Genomic DNA, 23,382 nt, shown 5'->3' on the forward strand with positions numbered 1-23,382 from the left:
GGTTATTTGGCTCTCTTAGTTTTCCTGCCATGGGAGGCCTCCCAGTTTGCTTCCCCCTTGAATGTAACAGGCTAAAGGGCCAACTCTATCAGCTAGGCATTTCTGGAAATGCCTTGGAGTCTCCTGCCTCCTGACTTGCCCCCAACACTTTCACTTTCAACATATTCCTCCTTGTCTGGGTCCTCTTTGATCTGCAGGGGAAGATCTGGTGGATTTCTGGATCAGTTCGGAGAGGATTCTGGGAATGGACGAAACAGATGCCGGACAGAGAGACCTCTACCTCTCCCTCCTCCTCATGCTGAAGACCACCCATCTGCAGGAGGGCTCCACAGTGCTGACCCTCTGCAACGTGAACATCAGTAAGAATTAGAGAGATAAGTTGCCCCAGAAACCATAGAAATCGAGCGTCAGCAGGGACCTATCCAGGGCACCCCGTTGCCTCCAACATCAAAGCCGTTCCAGTTGGGTGGCTCTCTCTTCTCAATCAGTCCATCAATAGTATTTATCAAGTATCAACTGTGGGTCGAGTGATATACTGAATGCTTTGAAGAGTACACGTAAAATGATGCATATAGTGAGACTAGAAGGGAACCTATAGATCCAATTACTTTCCATGCGTAAGCATGGAAAAAAACATAAATGAAGAGTGAGCATGCATCTATAAACAAAAGTACTAAGGGAAGCTGATGGAACGACATGGTCTGGGATGGTTGAAATTAATCAGGGAAAGCTTCCTGGAGGAGCTGAGATTTCAGGAGAGTTGGAGATGTGGAGAGCTGTTCTTCAAACACTCCCAAAAATGACTCCAAAATATCTGGCATGTGTTTCTTTTTTGATATTTGTTAAGTGTTTGCTATGTGTCAAGCACTGTCCTAAGCGCTGGGGTAGATACCAGTTAATCAGGTTAGACACAGTCCCTGTCCCACTTGGGGCTCCTGGTCTAAGGAGGAGAGAGAACCGGTATTTTATAGTTGAGGAAACCAAGACAAGAAGAAGTTAGGTGAATTGCCCAAGGTCCCACGGCAAGGAAGTGGCAGAGCTGAGATTAGAACCCAGGGCCTTTGATTCCCAGGCCCATGCTCTTTCCACTAGGCAACACTGCGTCTGAGCAACTGTTTCCCCCCCTGCTCTGGGCAAGAGTTTTTCGGGAATGGTGGATGGCCCTGGGGCACGATTCACCCTTCTGCATCCTAGGACCTGTTCCACCGTTGACTTTTCTGCATCCCCTCCAGAGTCTCTGCTGAACCTGTCGGTGTGGCACCCCACCCAGTGCACCACCCGGCGGGAGGTCCTGAGCCACATGCAGAAAGTCTCCCTGTTCAAGCTCCAGAGCTACTGGCTCCCGAACTTCTACACCCACTGCAAGCTGTGCATGGCCAAAGAGGAGAAATGCCAGGCCTTGTTGAAGGAGTACGAGGAGCGCCTGGAGCAGAGCCCGCCCGTGCAGCCAGAACCCCCACCCCTCAAGGGCACCATCAGGGACGGCTGCTGGACCACCGAGCCTTACTCAAGCAAGACGGCCAAGAAGCGAATGTGGCGGTCCATGGCGCACGTGAGCGGACCACTGGTCGCAGAGCAGCTCAGGGGAGACGGGTTGCCTTTGATGGAGAGGCCGAAGAGCAGCAAAGGTAGAAAGGGGAGGACTCGCCCTGCCCCAAACTCCTCTCCCGGGGGAAGGGACACCTTAATAGGGCCATCTGCCCCAGTGTCCCCTTGGAGGCAGGCGGAGGGAGACCCAGATATCAAAGATGCCATTGGCTTCCAGTCCCCCAGCCTTCCGAGCCCCCACCCTGAAGCCCACTGGCCTCTGAAGCTGGAAGACGTCCGCGAGAGGAGGGTTTGCTCCAAGCTCAGCAGCAGCACCCCCATCATCAGTCACCCCTCGTGGCCGGACCAGAAGAAACCCTCCTTGGAGTACGTCCAGTGGGCCCTGACTTCCGACCTCTGTGCCGGCCGCCCTTTCTGGCAGTACCTGAAGACCCGGAACCACGAGGTGGAGAGCCTCCTTCTGGACCTCTGGCAAGACCTGGAGAACTTCCGGCACGCTGTGATGAGCCCCAAGCCGGATGGGAACCTGCTCCTCCAGCACTTGCTGGGCGAGAGGATCTGTCAGATCTACCTGAACGAAGGGCTTGGCTTCCGCCTCCCGCTCAGCCCGCCAACCATCCAGTACCTGCGAGACCTGCTACCCTCCACGGAGGCGCTGCCCTGGATCCTCGTGGCACAGAACGAGATCTGCAAGGTAAGGAGTAAGCTTGTTTTTCTTCTGTCTTTTCATGGTATTTGTTAAGCACTTACTATGCGCCACACACTACTAAGCGCTGAGATAGATACATGATAATCAGTCCTTGTCCCACGTGGTACTCAGAGTCTTAATCCCCATTTTACAGATGTGGCAACTGAGGCACAGAGAAGTGAAGTGACTTGCCCAAGTTCACACAGGAGACAAGTGGCAGCACAGGGATTAGAATCCGGGTCCTTCCGACTCCCAGGCTCATGTTTTATCCACTAGGTCACCCTGCTTCTTGTTGTGAGCAGGGAGCATGTCTACCAACTCTATTATATCACACTTGCCTAAGTGCTTAGTACAGTGCTCTGTACTTAGTAAATGCACAGTAAATATGACTGATTGATTGAAGGAGGATCTGCAGGCACGGACAGGCTGATGTGACCAAAGGAAACTAACTGCCTGGCAAATTTGAGTCGTAGAGGCAGTCAAACCAGATTGTCCAAGCCCAAACTCCTTTCAGTCTGGTGTGAACTACCCATAGTGTCCTTAGGCTTTTATGTGTCTGTAGACTGGAATCCTAGAGCTTCCCGCCTACCGGTTGCTCCCTATTTCCAGGGCTCAGAGCTGTCCCTCTAAGGTAGCTCTGAACTCAAGCAGAATCCACCAGGGCCACTCTTGCCTGGCTCAGGCCCTAGAGCCCCTTAGAGCTGCCTTGGATTTCTGGGGTGCAAGATGGAAACCCTCACAGTTTAGCAATGCCAGTTGCCCAAAATGCCATGACTGTGTGCTGCCCAGGGCCCATGGACTGATGGCAATTTTTAATCCTGCAATTAGTAGATCTCAAAATGTCTGCGCTTCGATTTCTGAATAGACGATCCTCGCAACCCTTTCTGACCAGGTGTCCGAAGGCTCCTGCCTCTATTTTTTGCAGTCAGAAACCAGGCCTGCAAGCTGATGACCCTGAACCATTCACAACTTAATTTCTGTTTCAATATGGAGAGTCGCCAGCAAACAGCCCACCCTCTTCCTGATTGACCCCGAGGAGTTTGACTGTAGGCTGTAAGCTCACTGTTGGCAGGGAACGTGTCTACCAACTCCGTTGTATTGAACTCTCCCGAGTACTTAGTACGGTGCTGTGCACTCAATAAATACCATCTATTAAGCCCACTCTGCATGGAACCTACTTGTGTTTTGATTTCAGATCCTCAGCGTGTTCTACGACAGCTTCCTCGATCAAGATGATGAAGAGTTCCTCCACTTTGTGGTAGGCCTCCTAGGAGAATGTTTTTTGAAAGAGAGAATGATTTCTTCCAGATTTCTACAAAATCTACCATTTGAATCTAGCACGGATATTGTTTAACAGAAACACCAGTACAGAAACTGTTTGAGGGGCAGGTGAAGGGGGCCCAAGACCACCAATATGAAGGGTCCCACCCCTCCCCTTGAGCCGCAAAGACCCTGCCCCAACAGTATGGGTGAATGGGAGTCCCCTTCTTCCCTGCAGCAAACTGGCATTTCATAGCCCCAGACTGGGGGAGAGGAGGGAGACTAAAGGTAATAATAATAATTGTGGTATTAGTTAAATGCTTACTATGTACTGAGCACTAGGGTAGATACAAGATAATCAGGGAAGCAACAAGGCCTAGTGGATAGAGCATGGGCCTTAGAGTAAGAAGGACCTGGATTCTAATCCCTCCTCCACCACTTGTCTGCTGTGTGACCTTGGGCAAGTCACTGCACTTCTCTGTGCCTCAGTTACCTCATCTGTAAAATGGGGATTGAGACTGTGAGCGCTTAACACATACCACAATTGTTATTATTATTATTAGGTCCAGACATGGTCCCTATTCCAAGTGGAGCTCACAGTCTAAGTAGGAGGGTCTATTTAATCCCTATTTTACAGATGAGGGAATTGAGGCACAGTAAATTTAAGTGACTCACACAAGGTCACACAGCAGGCAAATGGCAGAGGCAGAATTAGAACCCAGATCCTTTGATTCCCAGACACATGGTCTTTCCACCAGGTCATGGTGCTTCTACTGCTGTTTCAGGCTTTCCACTCCTTGAACCGTTCTCCCCACCACCACAGACCAAGCTTGGGTGAAGCAGTGTGGCTCAGTGGAAAGATCAGGGGCTTTGGAGTCAGGGGTCATGGGTTTGAATCCCGGCTCTGCCAATTGTCAGCTGTGTGACTTCGGGCAAGTCACTTAACTTCTCTGTGCCTCAGTTCCCTCATCTGTAAAATGGGGATTAAGACTGTGAGCGCCCCGTGGGACAACCTGATCTCCTTGTAACCTCCCCAGTGCTTAGAACAGTGCTTTGCACATAGTAAGCACTTAATAAATGCCATTATTATTATTATTATTATTATTATTATTATGGCCATATTGGGCCAAAGAACCAATGCCCCAGACTCTGTCCCCGGAGGGAGTGGTTGAAGGGATGGAACTTGTAGTGTGAAAGGTAGTTCTGCTTCTGGGATATGGAATGTCAGGTCTGATTTTCCAGTCAGTCAACATCCAGAGGCAGAAGGGCCCAGAGGGAGCTGGCGGGGGGAACTAGTCAGCTGGGATCATGAAGACTGCCTCTTCCTTCCAGTTGTTTTGGGCAGTTCTTAGCCCCATCCCCAGTCAGGGCCAGAAACCCCAACAATACATTGTTATATCGTATGCTCCCAAGTGTTTAGTACAGTGCTCTGCACACAGTAGGTGTTCAATAAATACGATTAAATGAATACTGCTAGCCAGGACCTGGAAGAGCCCAACCCTTTCCATGCTCCCAGTTTAGGGGTGGAAATCGATTCCTCTCTCTGTTACAGACTCAGTCCAGAAGCTTCGATTTCAGGTCTCCAAAGGAGGAGGAACCTAGTGGTCCCAGGGAGTACATGTGGCTGCTCAAGAGGCTGCAGGGAGCCCTGGCTCTGAGTCAGACCATGACCAGGATGGGGAACTTTGAATTGCTCATGGAGCCACACTGGGAACTTGCTGTCCAGGACCTGAGGAAAAGAGACTCTCTCCAGATGGAGATGGAGTCGGTAGAGAAGGTAGAAGGTAAGAGGTTGGGGATTCCTCCCGGATCCTCGCATGCCAGGCTCCCAGCTGAGGAGGAAGAAGGCAAGCCATGTCAGGTTTCTGAGTCGGTTGTTATCCAAAGTCCTCTAGACTGTAAGCTTGTTGTGGGCAGGGAATGTGTCTGTTTATTGTTGTGCTCTCCCAAGCTCTGCACACAGAAAACACTCCATAAATATGATCGAACTACCCTTAATCAATAGCATCGAAGCTCAGAAGCCCTAGAACCATCATTCCTGCTAGAGAATACCCTAATTTTGTATCATCATCATCATCATCATCAATTGTATTTATTGAGCGCTTACTGTGTGCAGAGCACTGTACTTGGGAAGTACAAATTGGCAACATATAGAGACAGTCCCTATCAATCAGTGGGCTCACAGTCTAAAAGGGGGAGACAGAGAACAAAACCAAACATACTAACAAAATAAAATCGTCCTTCTTCCCATCCTTCTTCAACATCTTTCTGGGGCGACATATAAAAGTCACCCCAGGACAAAGTGATGATGATGATGGTGATAATGGTACCTTGTTCACTCCTCCTTGTTCACCACTGAGGCCACCCAGATCTAGCTGTTCTGGCCACCAGTGCCACTGCCACCTGAATTGGATGAGGGCAGTGGCATGGCAGTCTGCTGATCACCTAGCTGCTCTGAAACTGGTACTTCTGGGCCTCTGATGGGAAGTCTGCTATAGCCAGATGGACTAGTTCAGCTATAGTCAAGATGACAGCAGCAGCATTTGGGTTGCCACCCCTGAAGAAGGCAAAGATAATCAATCAATTAATGGTATTTATTAAGTACTTTCATTCATTCAGTTCAATCATATTTATTAGTACTTACTGTGTGCTGAGCACTGTACTAAGAGCTTGGGAGAATATAATACAACAATAAGCAGACACATTCCCTGCCCACAATGAGCTTACAGTCTAGAGGGGGAGACAGACATTAATATAAATAAATTACAGGTATGCACTGTGAGCAGAGAACTGTACTAAGCACTTACAAGTGCTTCTCTTCTTCAGGGGCGTCAACAGCACACCTAATGGACCATCATCACCACAACTGGGTGCCCTACCACCCAAGGCCTTTGAAAGATCCTTCTTGCCTTGGGCTTTTCAGGGGTGGGACGGTGACCCCCATGAGTGAGCCCCTCCAGACTACTAGAGGACATCTGGTCACCTTATCCTCTTTCCTTCCACAGACTCAAAGAAAGTGACCTTTGAGGAGTTAGCTCAAAGGGATCCCAAGCTAGCCATACAGATGCTAAGTGAAGACTACCGGAAATACTGTGCAGCCAGGCCCTCCCTTGGTAAGACTGAATTAAGCCATTCATTATGTTAGCCTGGGAAACGGTGAGGCAGAAGCTAGTCTATTATGGCATTTAAGTGCTTACTATTTCTCAAGTACTGTTTTAAGCCTTGGGGTGGATACAAGTTAATCAGGTTGGCCCCTGTCCCACATGGGGCTCACAGTCTAAGCAGGAGGGAGAGCAGGTATTTATTTCATCCCCACTTTTCAGTCGAGGATACCGAGGCCTAGCGAGAAGTGAAGTGACTTGCCCAGGGGCACACAGCAGGTAAGTGGGGGAGCCAGAATTAGAACCCAGGTCCTCTGGCCCCAAAGCCCATGCTCTTTGCACTAGGCCACACTGCTTCCCAGCTCTAGTGTCACTGGCTGGAGCAGTGTCTGTAAATGAGTGGTGAGTGAGGCATGGTCGGGGTGTGGGACGGTGGGATCGGTTCGGGGTTGATTATGTTTTTGATCGGAACCAGGATCGGTGTCTAGGGCACAGCCCCAGTGTAAATTCCTGTCTTTCCCTATCAGGATTCTTGAAGTTTGAAACCAAAAGGATTCAGTCGTCTCCTAGCCGTTTCAAACTAAGCTTCATCAAGAGGGGAGGCGTCATCTTAAGGAAGCCATCTCTGAGGCCCAGGTACAGTCTAGGGTCTGACTGCATCCACACACCCTTCCCACCCCTGCTACATGAGGGGTCTTCCCATCCTCCCCTCAAATTAGATTGACTCCTGGAGGGGTGTTCCGGCTTCTTTGGCAGGGGTGGCATTCTCCCAAGTCTCCCGTTCTGTTGCGCACTTGTCCTTGTGTCTAAGAAAGGTCGACTCTGACTATCTTCAGCTTCAACTAGGATCTCCCCAGGCCGGACTGCTAGTACTGTGGTCCTTTCGGTGGGCTTCAACTGCTGCAGGGGCATAAACGTGATCCTAAGGAACTTATTAGAGAAGCAACGTGGCTTAGTGGAAAGAGCACGGGCTTGGGAATCAGATATTGTGGGTTCTAATCTCGCCTCCTCCACTTGTCAGCTGTGTGACCTTGGGCAAGTCGCTTAAATTCTCTGTGCCTCAGTTACCTCATCTGTAAAATGGGGATTAAGACCATGAGCCCCATGTGGGACAACCTGATTATCTTGTATCTACCCCAGCGCTTAGAACAGTGCTTGGGACATAGTAAGTGCTTAACAAGTACCATTATTATTATTGTTATTATTATTATTATTCCCAGGATGGCCTAAGCCAGGGAAGGACTCCCAACCCCCTTGTCTAACCACCCCCACTAAAGGCAGGTTTTGCTACCTTTCCCTGACACCTTTGTAGGGACTGCCAGCCCATGGTGTCTCAATGGAAAAATGCCCACCTCCTCCAAAAAGCCTTTCCTGATTAATTTTCCAGGGCTTTAAGTCAAAGCCCATCAACCGGCTCTAGCTCTTATTTTTACCCATCCTCGGCACTCAAGTATCCATGTTTATTCAATTATTTATTTTAACCGCTCTAGTTGTAAATGTTCTTTATGTTTACCTGCCCAATTAGAGTGTAAACGCCTTGCCGGCAGGGAATGTGTCACTTTGGTATTCTGTACTTCCCGAGTGCCTAGTACTGCTACTGCTTCTACTACTGCTGCTGTTACTACCGCTGCTACTACTACTGCTACTGTTCCTGCTATTGATACTTCTACTACCCATACTACTTCTATTGTTAGTATTACTTCTACTGCTACTACTCTACTAATATCACTTCTACTGCTAATTATTTGCTAATATTACTTCTACTGATAATACTACTCCTACTAGTACTGCTACTACTACTACTACCACTACTGTTGCTGCTACTACCACTAAAGCCACCACAAACACTGAGCTGGCATCTCCTTATGGCTAGGTACCTCTTGGAAGTGCTCTATCACCCCATCCACCAGAAGTTCTTCAAGGAATTCCTCAGGATAAATGGGGCAGAGGCCCCACTGCTCTTCTGGTTGGCGGTGGAGAAATTCAGCACTGAGCCCAACCCCAGGATTCAGAAAATGCTCATCAGCAGTGCAATCAAGACTTACTTGCGAAATAAACAGAGACCGGGTATACCGACCCTTCTGGGCCCAGGCTTCCTGGGTTAGGGGTGGGAATGGAAAGGGTTGGGGGCGGGGGAGTCTCCCAGAGCTGCTCAAATGTGAAACCCTAGTCCTGGGGTTTGCAGGGAGTGGAGGAAAAAGGATTGCACTAATCTGCTATTCTGAAGATCAGTCAGCTGTTCTCTCAGTATCTCCTTGGGAGACCAGGGCTGATCCTGGGGACCACCCCAGCAATCTCAAATCAGAACTCTGGGCCTCAAGGAGCTCACCCATGTACCTGTGCATCCCAATATCCATAACTTCCTTGTCTGGCCCCAGCAAGTCCGGTTTTTGGGGGTGGGGAGTGGTCTTGGGTCCTGAGCCATTTCCAATTCCCCATTTTGGGTGGTCGACGATTAGGTGGCCGGAGTCTACTGATGCTCTCTGCTCTTGTTTTGTGCTTCTCAGAAAAGTTGTTGCAGTGTTCTGCCCCCTTCATCAGGGATATCCCTCAAGCCCGGCGGATCACAATGAACACAATGCTCCTGGCCCAGAACCTGATTCTGAAGTCCTTGGAAGAAAAGTGGTAAGGATTCTACTATATCATAGTGTCTCCTCTTGTGTTTGGGGGGTGGCTTTCAGATGCAGTCTCTTCCTGCAGAACTATGGTGCGTGGCCTTCCTCTCCCCAGCTTATTCTCAGTCACCCAAGGGAAGGTTACCCTACTGAGTAGGGAAGACTTGGCAGAAAGGAATTCAGTCCGAGTTTCCCCAGTCCTAAAGAACCTCCAGTGGTTGCCCATCCACCTCTGCATGAAACAGAACCTTCTTACCATTGGCTTTAAAGCACTCAATCAGCTTGCCCTCTCCTATCTTAACTCACTTATTTCCTACTGCCACCCAGCCCACGCACTTCACTGCTCTAGCAGCAGCCTACTCACTGTATTTAATCTCATCTATCTTGCTGCCAACCCCTTGCCCACATCCTGCCTCTGGCCTGGAACTCCCTCCCCCTTCATTTCCGAAAGACCATCACTCTTCCCACCTTTGACGCCTTACTAAAATCACATCTCCTCCAACAGGCCTTCCCTGACTAAGCCCTCATTTCCCCGACTCTCTCTCCCTTCTGTATCACCCTTGCACTTGGATCTATGACCTTTGGACACTTGATATTTGCCCTACCCTCAACCCCAAGCACTTATGTACATATCTTTAGATTATTTATTATAAATTGCTTATTTATTCATATTAACTTCTGTCTCCCCCTCAAGACTGTATGCTCATTATGGGCAGAGAATGTGTCTGCTAATTCTGTTGTACTGTACTCTCCCAAGTACTTAGAACAGTGCTCTGCACATAGTAAGCAGTCAGTAAATACCACTGATTGATTGATTGATTGATTTGTATCCCACCCTCTACCCCTCAGCAACTTATGTACATAACTATAATTTATTTTAATGTTTGTCTCCCCCTCTAGACTTTACGTATGTTCCTTCTGGGCAGGGAACATGTCTACCTACTCTGTTTTCTTGTGCTCTCTCATGTGCTTAGTAGAGTGATCTGCACACTGTAAGTGCACAATACAAATAAATGATTGATTGATTAATGTCAAACCAAGCTACATCATCGGGAGACTGATGGAGCATTTTGAAGAAGCATGAGACACCCTAAGGACACAGTCTGCCCCCTTCCTCTCTTCTTCAGTTCTGTAGTCTCAAAATCCCGACTCACCTCATCTAGAGCAGGTTTCACTAATTGCCATCTCTGTGGGGGCCCTCTGGCTCTATTCTGGCAGGTTTAAACTATACCAAGATTTGTTCCCGATGGGTATGGAGCCAGAATTGGAACTGATCACCCCTCAGAAAGCACGAAGGACAGGGACCCACCTGAAAGGCAGCAGACAGGTTAGTGAGCCTCGGCTGGGAAGTTCGGCCTAGAGTATAGAGAAGAGATCTGCTGTTTCCCCAGTACCCTGTCCCTGCCCCACCTAGAAGAGCGGAGAAGAGTGAAATTGAAGGCTCTATACTGCAAGACCTGCCTGCTGGGGCTCAGCCCATGGATCCCTTGGGCCCCAAGCCTGGGGCTAAGGAAGGTTGTCTACCAGACTCAACTGATAGACACCCAATCTACAATCCCAATCCCCCACGCAATCCCTATAAACCACCTCTCAACTCTTTTGGTTCCAGGAGGGTAGATGAGACCAGAAGTGAGCCTAAGCCAAACTAGAAGTGGCCCATGCCTTTCATCCATGACTTTTTTCTAGGCCTTAGGATCTTCAACTCCTAGAAGCCTCTGGGGCAACTATGCATGTGCAGAAATGAATCCTTGGCTGTTTCTCACTTCAGCTTGGACCAGACTGGGCTCGGTCACCGCCAAAAGAGGCTGTCCCTCAGACTGGCCCTGGGCTGAACGCCGGGTAGTTCAGGTGCTGAATTTCTGCCCCAGCCAGGCCTTTAGCACACATCTTTTTTCTCCTCTCTCCTACATTTCCTGACCCTGTCATGGACACAGTGTCCACCCGGAACCAAAAGAAGAAAATGGCTGGAGCATTGTCCTAGTGCCAAGTGCCCTTCCATCCTGTGCCCAGGGACCACCATTTGCTTCTTCCTCTGGCCTTGTTCAACTTCTGGCATGGACCTGTTAGCCTGACTGGAGATTGTTGGCTAGTCCTACCCAGTGAGAACCCAGGAGGGAAAATCTGAGTGGTCTCACTAGTTTTCTTCTTTCCTCAATATTTTCAAATGACTCAGAGCATGTAGTCACCATTGACTATTTCTTTTGCCTATTAAATTATCAAGGACTGGGTCTTTTTATTCGATTGTATGCTCTCAAGGGCCAAGTATATTGCTCCACACCTAGGAGGTGGTCAGCAAATGGTGACAAATGGCTGACTGTCAAATTGCCCTGTCCTTAAGTCAGTTGCCACCATATCAGGCATCTGCTGATACATATGCCTCCTCTCTTTCTCCCAGAAAAAGGCCTGGTGGACGCTGATTTCCATAATGAAGAGCTTTTGCAAATTTCAGAGGGATATGAAGAATTCCCAAGTCCGCTATGAATTTGAGGAATTTCTTCGAAGGCAGATGTTCAATGAAAGAGAAAGTGGGTTTTGCTGTCTTTCACTCTACTATTTTTCCTCTTGGAGCCACCAGAACTAGATTAGCCAGAGCATTTTAGAACTTCTACTCCTATGACCCAACACTCATTCACACTTTCAGACAACACAGTTTTCCAATCAAATATGTCCAACATAAAACCCAGAGAAATCCCATTTCACATCAACAGCATATCAACAACATTCACTCCACCTCCCTGAAACAGAGTCTAAATCTGGTAAAGAATGGGACATTCCTTGGAATTGTGGGATATGATTTTGAAGGAATGTCTCTGATCAGAGGTCTGGCTAGATTATTGTGGATCCATGTAACCAAGAAAACTCTGTGAATACACTACCAGAACGATGGCAGATGGAGGCGGGGCGTTCTGGAAGAGATGTGTCCATGGCGTCACTATGGGTCTGAGACGACTCGACAGCATAAGACAAGACAAAAGAAGGGAATTAGCTGTGACATCAGGTTTTGCAGAAGATGGAGGGTGGTAATTAGAGGGCTGGGAAAGAGGGGTTTTGTTACCTTGGTTATCACTCATTCCACTCAGGTCTGCCTCTGCTGCTCAAAAGTAGCGTTTTTTCCAGCAGCATTAACTAAGGATTATAGCAAAGAGGTTTGGGAAATGGAGGGGATTTACTAGTTTATGGACTAAAAACCCCAGACCCTTGAACATTCCTCCCTTTCTTATTATGATTCGCCTCACGTCCCAGGCTAAAGTCTGGGGCTAAAGTCCCCGGGTGCTGGGGAGTGGTTTCAGTGACCTGGATTTAATTCCTAGTTCTTTTTCTCTTAGACATGGTCATTCCGGCTGCCTGCCTGCCATATGGCTGCCGCCAAGGCCTGTCCTCCGCCAGCACCCGGGGGTATGATTCCGAGGATGTTGAAATTGTGTACCTGAGGCGTCGCCTGTATGGCACCAAGTTTGTCATCGTCAACTTTCTGGTCAATGACTTCCATTTTTTTATGGAGATTCAGAGGTAAATTCCCACTTCTGCCTTATTTTTCCCTCCCCCTCTCCCACCCCCTCTCTCAAGATGCTTTCAGTTTTCCGGCACACCCTGTATCTCCATTCCTGGAGATGGACGTCCCAGGCCTTCCTTCTGGGGTAGATACAAGTTCATCAGGTAGGACACGGCCCCGTCCCACATGGGGCTCACAGTCTAAGTGAGAGGGAGAACAGGTATTGAATTCCATTTACAGTTGAGGAAACTGAGGCTCAGAGAAGTTAAGTGGTTTGCCCAAGGCCACCCAGCAGGCATGAGGCAGATCCAGGATTAGAACCCAGGTCCTCTGACTCCCAGGCTCAAGCTTTTTCTCCTAGGTCATGCCATTCCTTTCTCTCTCCCTCCCTCCTCCTCTCTTTATTTATATTTGTGTATATTCATATCTCTATGAAGTAAGACGGCTTTTAGAACAGTTTCTCCTTCGAGAAAGTGAATCTTACAGTTCTGCGAAAACAGTAGTTTCCTTTGGAGGATGAGGCTCAGCGGCTTTCTCACCCCAAAACTACTTTTAATAGCCAGCTAAGGTTCTTATTTCATGCCTGGTTCTTGATGAGCGTTTTCGGAGGAAAAGAGACCGTGCAGTTGTTCTGCTTTAATAAGATCTTGGGTTGCAATGGTGTGCGGAGGAACACAGACTACCTAAGCAGTGGTGACTTGTTCATTCTAACTGAAAACATTCCCGTGGGATGGGAGTTTGGAATAGGTAAGTGGAATCAGGACTAACTCACGGATCCTGACTCCCGAACCATCACACTCTTTTTACCATATTAACCCAGGAAGGATACAGATTGGTTGATCCTGTTCATGGGTCAAAACTTGGGCCCAGTCATTAACTGTCCTGCTGCTTTTCTCAAGGAGCCGCTGGGGGACAAGACCCAGTCTCTCGTGGCCCTTTTGCTTCCCTGCACTGACTCTCTCCAGCCTTTTCTCCCCCAAGGCTATTAGATATTGCCCCAAGGCTCTTAGACTATTCACCATCATTAGTCACCATCCCCCATTGATTTCCATGTTTTCCCATTCCTGGTGTCCTTCTCAATTCATCATTTCAGGTTCTACGACCTGGTGGCCTCCAGAGCAGTGTTGGTGGAGGCAGGCACAGGGGTTACCGAAAATGACATTGTTTTGTTGCGGACCAAAGGGAGCATTATCTACAGACTTTTCCTGCAATCCGAAATCCCTCCCAGGCTGCGGGTGAGATGAGGACCAGAGAGCTTCCTCAGTTCGCCCTCACCAAGGGCACGATTGGATCGAGATGGTAGAGGACTGGCTTCCTTTTGTCTCTTCCTGCCTTGGGGGTGGGAGGATGGGATTAGAGGACCCTCTTCCCTCCACTTGCTCCTCTGAGAGCTGTATCAGTGATGCCATCTCTGGTCTCCCTGCAGGTGAATATTTCTGACTCTCAGAAGGATGCCGTCCATTCTTCTATTGTTGAAGGGCGTCTAGACCGGTCCGTCTTTCACAATAGCTTTCTGACTCTCTTCTCCATTATCATCCACTTCTGGAAAAGGTAAAGTGTCAACTGAGCCCTAGCTGGTCAGGAAACAGTCTCTTACTAACCACCTGCAAGCTGCATAGGTGCATTAGAGGGCCTACTACACTGACCTGACCAAAGTGGGCACAGTCAGTTCTCCTGTAAGATGGGTGTCATGTGTTTAAAGAACATGATAAGGGGAAATCTGAGCATAATAATAATTGAGAAGCAGTGTGATCTAATGGAAAGGGCACAGGCCTGGGGATCAGAAGACCTGGGTTCTAATCCTGGCTCTACTGTTTGATGTGTGACCTTGGGCAAGTTGCTTTACTTCTCTGTGCCTCAGTTTACCTCATCTGTAAAATGGGGATTAATACTATGAGGTCCATGTAGGATAGAGACTGTGTCCAACATGATTATCTTGCTATCTACCCCAGCACTTAGTACAGTGCCAGGCACTGTAAATGCTTAACAAATACCACAGTTATTAAATCACATAATGAAAGCATGTGATGTAGGAAAACTGAGAGCACTTAATATATGCTTGTAGTAAATAAGAAGTAATAATCACTTGATCAATCTCAATACCCCAGTCCCTAAAATCAAAGAGTAGGCAGGAAAAGAGCTTTGGATTGTAAATCAGGAAACCTGGCACATGCCCAAATGCCATCTGGGGACGTAAATGTGATTGAGCAGTCGCCCCCCCAGGGTGACTGGGGGCAAAGCCAGGGGGCATGCTCTCAGGAGCCCGCACACTTCGCCCCTCTAATGCCAACCTTCTCATTGTACCTCCACCTCATCTGTATCACCACTGACCTCTCACCTATGCCCTGCCTCTGGCCTGAAACGCCCTCCCTCCTCATATCCTACAGACAACGACTCTCCTCGCCTTCACAGCCTTATTGAAGGCACATATCTCCTCCAAGAGGCCTTCCCTGATTAGCCTTATTTTCCTCTTCAACTCCCTTCTGCATCACCCTGACTTGCTCCCTTTATTCATCACCCGCCCCAGCGCCACAGAACTTATGTACAAATCTGAAATTTATTTATTTATTTTAATTTCTGTCTCCCCCTCTAGACTGTAAGCTCATTGTGGGCAGGGGAATGCATCTGTTATACTGTTATATTGTACTCTCCCAGGTGCTTAGGACAGTGCTCTGCACATAGTAAACACTCCAAAATACACTTGACTGACTGACTGACTAAGCTGTCCCTCCCGCAGGTTCTGTAACTGGAAGGTGATGAACAATTATGGCTTCCGCAAGCGCAAGATGATGAAAGAGGCTGGAGTGATCAACAAAGTTACCCATCACAAACCTAACACCTTTGGCTTGGGTGAGCACCTCTTTGCCCTTGGGTGAGCATGCATCCCTTTCTGGCCTCAGCATCACAGCCAGGCCCCAGGCCCTGGCACCAGCTTCTCTGGTGGCCACCTGCCCGGGAGGATTGGCCCCTGAGGAGGCAGGAGGCCAGTGGGAGGTGGCCTGGTGGTAGTTCGAGAGAGGGAAATGGCTCTTACAGATGTGGCTTTCAGAGTTGTGTAGGGCCCAGCCTGCCAGGAATGTTGTGGACCGACATTGTGGTTGGCCAACATGGCTTCAGTAGGGCTGTCCTGTGGCATCTCACCGTCCTAGTGGATTGATTCTGTGGGGCTTCTCCTGGCTCTCTCCCAGACTTCATATGCCAACTGCTAGGGTGGCTCTTTTGTGGCAGTACTGGACAGAAATCTGGAATTGAATTGAATTGAAATCTGAAATCCCCTTTGCAATAGCTGGCCATTCTTTTCCTTCCTCTCTCTTTCTATAGTTTTTTTTTAATGGCATTTATTAAGCGTTTACTATGTACAAAGCACTGTTCTAAGCGCTGGGGAGGTTACAAGGTGATCAGGTTGTCCCACGGGGGGCTCACAGTCTTAATCCCCATTTTACAGATGAGGTAACTGAGGCCCAGAGAAGTTAAGTGACTTGCCCAAAGTCACTCAGCCGACAATTGGCAGAGCCGGGATTTGAACCCAAGACCTCTGACTCCAAAGCCCGGGCTCCTTTCCACTGAGCCACGCTGCTTTTATAGTTTCCTACTCCCTTTCCAGAACTCAATCATTTTAGCCAAAATGAAACCAAACAAATCCTGAACTGTAGGAATCCAGAGCCAAACAGAGCAGCAGACCTCCAAAAGAGGCAGCCCTGCCCTCCTGTCTCAACAAGATCAGACCTGGAGTGATCCATGAAGAACACAGGCCTGGGAATCAGAAGGTCACGGGTTCTGATCCCGGCTCTGCCACTTGTCTGCTGGGTGACCTTGGGCAAGTCACTTCACTTCTGGGCCTCAGTCACCTCACCTGTAAAATGGGGAGTAAGACTGTGAGCCCCACGTGGGACAACCTGATCACCTTCTATCTACCCCAGTGCTTGGCACATAGTAAGTGCTTAACAAATACCACCATCATCATCATCATCATCCCAAAAGAGAGCATTCTTTCTAGCCTCAGATGCTGTCAGAAAATGGTAAAGCCTAGAGTACTGAATGAGGTGGGATTGGGGACAGGTTTCTTGCCTTCTAGCTCCAGGCAGGACACCCCCTAAACCATTGCTGACCACTACGGATGTGTCCTGTTTTTAAAACTCCAGGGAAAGCGAGGGCTTCCTCTGGATCCTGAAGAGGGGAGAGGGAGAAGGGAGAAGAACCAGGACTGGCAGAAGATGTGTCCCAGAATATTTGTCTGTCATTTAATTGTCTAAACAATGAGAAGCAGCACGGCCTAGTGGATAGAATATGGACCTGAGAGTGTAGGACCTGGGTTCTAATCCTGACTCTGCCACTTCTCTGCTGTGTGAGCTTGGACAAGTTGCTTCACTTCTCTGTGCCTCAGATACCTCACCTGTAAAACGGGGATTAAGACTGTGAGCCTCATGTGGGACATGGCCTGTCTCCAAACTGATTAGCTTGTATTAGCTTAGTACAGTGCCTGGCACATAGTAAGCATTTAACAAATACTCTTAAAAAAAAAAACCCCAACAACCAAAAAAACCACACTAGGGGAGCCTATGGGAATGGCTGAATTGTTGTTTTGTACAATGATTCCTGGTTAGGATGGGGGTGGGGAACAGTTTCACACGTGGGCAGCTTGAAGCTCAATTTCATGACCCTACCTTGAAGTGAAAATAGCTGGAACTCACCGTTCTCACTGGAAATTGTCAATTCACATTTGATTGTCTTTTCCCATTTGTCTGAAGGCGACCATCCGATCCTGAGGTTCACGTTGCTTAGGGGGCCTGAACTGCTGCTGCCCCAGGCTCGGGAAGACTTGGACAATTCACCCTATCCTTGTAAGTCTGTGGTCACAGCCTCACTGGGCTCAGGCCTCTGGGTCTGAGCCTACTGTTGGGTAGGGACTGTCTCTATATGTTGCCAATTTGTACTTCCCAAGCGCTTAGTACAGTGCTCTGCACATAGAAAGCGCTCAATAAATACGATTGATGATGATGATGATGGGGTGTGAACAGGGATCCCAGCCCACCCAGTGCGGCTGTCTGTGAGTTAACTTACTCCCTGTGCCTCACTTTTGTCTCTTCGACCTCCGATCCCTTGTTCACACCCTTCCTCCTACCCAGAATCTGCCCCCGCCATCCACCCTCAGCCCCTCCCATCTTTAAAGCCCTTCTGAAATCACACATCCTCCAGGAGGTCTTCCCTGATTCATTTTTCTTCTCCCCAGGTCATATCCCCCCTTCTACCACCTCAGCACTCCTGTAACAATTATGCCCTTCCCCATAGCCCTTTTATACATATCAACTAACATGCCATACAGTAGAAACACTTACTCATACACTTATTAATTTATTCTTTCTATTTGTAAATTATTTTGTGTCTATGGCCCCTGCTTGACTATAAGCTCCTTGAAGACACACTTCCAAGTGCCTGATACTATGCTCTGCCCACAGTAGCTGCTTAAAAATGCAGTTGGTTGATTGATTGATCAATTGACTGCCGCAGATATGTGGAGCAGCACAGAAAAGGGCACAGAGGTAGAAGCAGAAAGATGAAAGGTAACTGTGGGATGTCCCTGGGAAGCAGTGTGGCTTAGTGGAAAGGGCATGGGCCTGGGAACCAGAGGACTTGAGTTCTAATGATGACTCTACCACTTGTCTGCTGTGTGACCTTGGGAAAGTCATTTAACTTCCCTGTGCTTCAGTTTCCTCCCCTCTAAAATGGGGAATCAATACCTAGTCCCCCACCCACTTAGACTGTGTGGTCCATGTGGAACAGGGACTATGACTGACTTGATTAACTTGTCTCTACCCCAGTAGAGTCTCTACCTACTCTCACATAGTAAGAGCTTAACAAATCTACATTTTTATTGTTGTGATGGAAGAGGAAGAATACATTTATTGGTGGGTTCTGACTCCTCTCTTTCTCTCTCTCTCTGTCTCTCTCTCCCTCCCTCCCTTTCCAGCTTCAGTCAGCTGCTTATCCCAGAAGAAAAAAGTCACAGGTAACTCAGGTGCCGGGTTGGGCAAGTATTTGGAAGTGCCTTCTACCATTCAGAGCAACTTGGATCGTGACGGGGGGAAGAGGACCGGGTAATTCTTTTCTCCCCTGCGACTTTGGGGATCTGAGTCTAACTCGCCAGGCTGAATATATACCTGTATATATGTTTGTACATATTTATTACTCTATTTATTTTACTTGTACATATCTATTCTATTTTATTTTGTTAGTATGTTTGGTTTTGTTCTCTGTCTCCTCCTTCTAGACTGTGAGCCCACTGTTGGGTAGGGACTGTCTCTATATGTTGCCAACTTGTACTTCCCAAGCGCTTAGTACAGTGCTCTGCACACAGTAAGCACTCAATAAATATGATTGATTGATTGAAAACACCTTTCTATGTGTATCAAACCTTCCTTCTGTCCCATCTCCTGAGAAAGCACAGCTGAGTCCGGTCACTCCCAGAGCCCTGGGCAATTTCAGATAGAAAAGGACCCCAGAGGGAGGCTACTTAGTTCCCCCCAGCCCCAAGTAATAATAATAATAATTGTGGTAGTTGTTCATTCATTCATTCATTCTTAAGCACTTACTGTATGCCAGGCACTGAACTAAGCACTGGGGTAGATACAAGGTCATTGGATCGGACACAGTTAATGCCCACAGTGGGCTCACAGTCTTAGCCCCCATTTTACAGATGAGTTTACTGAGGCATAAAGAAGTAAAATGACTTGCCCAAGGTCACACAGCAGACAAATGGCAGAGCTTGGATTAGAACCCAGGTCCTTCTGACTCCCAGGGCCATGCTCTATCCACTAGGCCTGGGTGCCCCCATTTCTGGGTCTAGGTGTCAGGGTGATCTCAGGCTCAAGGGGTCCCCGCCACTGTATCGTCCACCCTGTGCTCTGCCCAACACCAACCGGTGGGACTGAGAAGGGAGAGGAGCTGCAGAGAAGGGATGGAAGCAGAATGGGATGTACCCCCTGAAAGCTGTTCCCGCAAAAATCTTAAGGCAAAGCAGAGGGCAATGAGATAATAATAATGGCATTTATTAAGCGCTTACTATGTGCAAAGCACTGTTCTAAGCACTGGGGAGGTTACAAGGTGATCAGGTTGTCCCACTTGGGGCTCACAGTCTTAATCCCCATTTTACAGATGAGATAACTGAGGCACAGAGAAGTTAAGTGACTTGCCCAAAGTCACCCAGCTGACACTTGGCAGAGCCAGGATTCGAACCCATGACCTCTGACTCCAAAGCCCAGGCTCTTTCCATTGAGCCACGCTGAGATGAGTTTGGGACCTGCATCCCAGGATTTAGGTCACCGTCCCTTGAAAATTAGTGGCGCCTTTCTGATAATTGGTCAGTTAATCCACTGGAGAAGCAGCATGGCCTAGTGGAAAGCGCATGGATTTGGGAGTCAGGGGGCCTGGAGTCTAATCTCAGTTCTGCCACTTGTCAGCTATGTGACCTTGGGCAAGTCACATAACTTCTCTATGCCTCAGTTCCCTCATCTGCAAAAATGGGGATTCAATACGAGCTCTCCCTCTCACTTAGACTGTGAGCCGTACATGGGGTCTGATGATGTTGTATCTACCCCAGTACTAAGCACTGGGGTAGATAAGCATTGTGGCTTAGGCTTGGGAGTCAGATGGACCTGGGTTCTAATACCGGCTCCGCCATGTGTCTGCTATATGACCTTGGGCAAGTCACTTCACTTCACCTGTATATATACCTGTATATATGTATATATGTTTGTACATATTTATTACTCTATTTTACTTGTACATATCTATTCTATCTATTTTATTTTGTTAGTATGTTTGGTTTTATTGTCTGTCTCCCCCTTTTAGACTGTGAGCCCACTGTTGGGTAGGGACTGTCTCTATATGTTGCCAATTTGTACTTCCCAAGCGCTTAGTACAGTGCTCTGCACACAGTAAGCGCTCAATAAATACGAATGATTGATTGATTGTGCCTCAGTTCCCTCATCTGTAAATTGGGGATTAAGAGTATGAGCCCCTTGTGGGACAAAAACTGTGTCCAACATGATTAATTTGTATCTCCCCCAATGCTTGGCACATACTAAGTGCTTATTGAGAAGCAGCGTGGGTCAGTGGAAAGAGCACGGGCTTGGGAGTCAGAGGTCATGGGTTCTAATCCTGCCTCTGCCATTTGTCAGCTGTGTGACTTTTGGCAAGTCACTTCACTTCTCTGTGCCTCAGTTCCCTCATCTGTAAAATGGGGATTAAGACTGTGAGCCCCTCGTGGGACAACCTTGATTACTTTGTATCCCCATAATGCTTAGAACAGTGCTTGGCACATAGTAAGCACTTAACAAATACCAACATTATTATTATTATTATTATTATCATAGTTTTTAGTACTTACTCTATGTAGTAACTCAATGGAAGAATACATTAGAGGTAATAGATATGGTCCCTGTCTTCGAGGAGTTTTCGGTCTTATTTGTGAAATGGCTACAAGCTCAAACCTGGCCTTGCCATTCCCCTTCGTCTGTGTCCCTATAGGCAAAAACTCCCAGATATCTTCAGGAAGTAATCTGAATTACCACCCCGCCGCCGCCGAGCCTCTGACAGGATAAGAGGAACCAGACTCATCCCACAGAAGGCTCCACCCACAATGGTATCGCCTCAGGTTCGAACTGCTAAATCCTCCTGGGGGATGGGAGGGAGGAATGAGGTGAAGGAAAGAGCCTTTTGGCTGCCTGGAAAGGGCAAGTAAAGGCTGGTGGAGAGAGGGAGGAGGGCTGGGTGCATAGCCAATATCTGGCCTGTTGCAGCCCATAAACCCTCCAGTGTGGAGCTTTTCCTCACACTCGGCTCCGCTCCCTGTTTCTTCAAGAATTTAGTTAGTAAAATGAGGGACACCATGACCTAGTGGAAAGAGCTTGATCTAGGGGTCAAAAAACCCAGGCTTTATTCCCGGCTCTGCCACTGACCCGCTCTGTAACCTTGGGCAAATCATCTAACTTCTCTGGGCTTCGGTTTCCTCATCTCTTTCATTCAATCCTATTTATTGAGTGCTTACTGTGTGCAGAGCACTGTACTAAGCACTTAACTAAAATAGGGATAAGATACTCCCTACCCATTAGACTGTAAGTCCTTTTTGGGAGAGGGACGATGTCTGATTGGATCATCGTTCATCTACCCCAGTGCCTGGCACATAATAAGTGGTTGGTTAATGCCAACATTGCCTGGTGGCAGATTTCTTCCAGAGCAGCACCCTTAAGCCAGGGCAGCAATGAAAGAGGAAACCAGGTTGAAGTTCTTCCACTACTCCGGTCTCTCTCTGAATCTCTTTAAAGAAGGAAAGGGGGATGGGGGCCTATCTCCCTGTTATAAACTGACTGTGAGCCCACTGTTGGGTAGGGACTGTCTCTATATGTTGCGAATTTGTACTTCCCAAGCGCTTAGTACAGTGCTCTGCACATAGTAAGCGCTCAATAAATATGATTGATGATGATGAAGAGGGGCAAAGGTGAAATCACCACGATGGGTGGCTGGTCAGAAAATGGATGGGAAAACCTCGTCTTAAAAACCAAGAGGAAGACATCGACTAATAGTCCTGTTTCCTCCATCAACTTGCTCAGCCTTTTACTTCCATCTGGGACGTCCCCATGGCTAGAACCTTTCTACTCCAGGTTCCCAGGAACCGTGACCCAGCTGGTTGTAACAACAAACCGTGGGGCCACGGGCCGCTCTCAGTGCTGATTCACTGTGGTGGTTCTGGGCCTCACGAAATCATCCAGCCAGTCTTCGCCCCGAGAAAGAACTCACCCTGGCTTCCTCCAGCCCTCTCTGGATCCCTGTCCTTACCCTGGCAGAATTTGTAATTTTTTGCATCTCCTCTGTTGGCAGTTCTGGGAAGACAGCAGCTTCTCCTGATGCCCCACCCATGTTTCCTGCTAGTGACAGAAGAGGAGAGCAGCCCAGGATCCTGAACCCACATACTCTACACCCCATTCTTGACGAATGAGGATTGTAGAGAATAAAGGGCTCTGTTTCCCTGGCTTCTCCGTGGTCTTGTTGAAAGAAGAGAAAAGGAAGAAAAAAATTGGTGATCATGCTCTTAACCCCTTGTTGATATTTTTCCACTCTAGATAGAATCAAGAGGTCCTATTCTTTTCTTGGTATTGAAGCCTCAAGGAGGAAGCATTGCCACTGGAATACAAGCAATATGGTAGGGAGTTGTGAGAAGCAGCACATGGTCTAGTGGACTTGGGTTCTAATCCTGGCTCTACCATGTGTCTGCTGGGTGACCCTGGGCAACTCACTTAAGTTTTCTGTGCCTCAGTTACCTCATTTGTAAAATGGGGATTACAGCTATGAGCCCCATGTGGGACATGGAGTGTGTCCAACCTGATTAGCGTGTATCTACTCCAGCCCTGGGGGCTGGGGGAAGCAGCGGGGAGTGTCCCGGGTGGGTATGATCTCTCCTAAGGAGTCAGGACAGAGTTCCTTCAGGGTGTACAGGCCCCCAGTCCGGCAGAGGAAACCATACACACACATCCCGTGTGGATGGTCCATGTCCCCTGATCCGCATGCCCGTGGTCGGCCTGGGTCCCTTCCTCCAGAGCTTTATGGAAAGCCCTGCCTCCCTCTTCTCCATTATCATCCTGTGGTCAGAATATCAGGTGACCTTATAATTTCAACTATGAA

The 23,382-nt window shown here is 48.3% G+C and overlaps 1 protein-coding gene across 5 annotated transcripts in view; it reads left to right on the plus strand.

Moving 5' to 3' along the window:
• Positions 1 to 22,675, plus strand: part of RGSL1 (regulator of G protein signaling like 1) — a 31,212-nt gene extending 8,537 nt beyond the window's left edge. Inside the window, exons 6-23 of one of the 5 annotated variants that reach the window (XM_038758485.1) lie at positions 198 to 359; positions 1,233 to 2,242; positions 3,432 to 3,494; positions 5,049 to 5,280; positions 6,502 to 6,609; positions 7,125 to 7,233; positions 8,471 to 8,664; positions 9,105 to 9,222; positions 10,431 to 10,539; positions 11,608 to 11,737; positions 12,539 to 12,722; positions 13,799 to 13,940; positions 14,132 to 14,256; positions 15,443 to 15,555; positions 17,454 to 17,546; positions 18,674 to 18,800; positions 21,232 to 21,358; positions 22,582 to 22,675. In XM_038758485.1, the coding sequence (XP_038614413.1) occupies positions 198 to 359; positions 1,233 to 2,242; positions 3,432 to 3,494; positions 5,049 to 5,280; positions 6,502 to 6,609; positions 7,125 to 7,233; positions 8,471 to 8,664; positions 9,105 to 9,222; positions 10,431 to 10,539; positions 11,608 to 11,737; positions 12,539 to 12,722; positions 13,799 to 13,940; positions 14,132 to 14,256; positions 15,443 to 15,555; positions 17,454 to 17,546; positions 18,674 to 18,800; positions 21,232 to 21,262 (3,050 nt within the window). In that variant the 3' untranslated portion in view covers positions 21,263 to 21,358; positions 22,582 to 22,675. Of the gene's footprint in view, positions 1 to 197; positions 360 to 1,232; positions 2,243 to 3,431; positions 3,495 to 5,048; positions 5,281 to 6,501; positions 6,610 to 7,124; positions 7,234 to 8,470; positions 8,665 to 9,104; positions 9,223 to 10,430; positions 10,540 to 11,607; positions 11,738 to 12,538; positions 12,723 to 13,798; positions 14,005 to 14,131; positions 14,257 to 15,442; positions 15,578 to 17,453; positions 17,547 to 18,673; positions 18,801 to 21,231; positions 21,359 to 22,581 lie in introns of those variants that run through there. The other 4 variants (XM_038758486.1, XM_038758488.1, XM_038758487.1 and 1 more) reach the window with 4 other exon arrangements.
• Positions 22,676 to 23,382: the final 707 nt, after the last annotated feature.

Source organism: Tachyglossus aculeatus, chromosome 16 (genome assembly GCF_015852505.1).
Source record: "Tachyglossus aculeatus isolate mTacAcu1 chromosome 16, mTacAcu1.pri, whole genome shotgun sequence".
Classification (NCBI taxonomy): domain Eukaryota; kingdom Metazoa; phylum Chordata; class Mammalia; order Monotremata; family Tachyglossidae; genus Tachyglossus; species Tachyglossus aculeatus.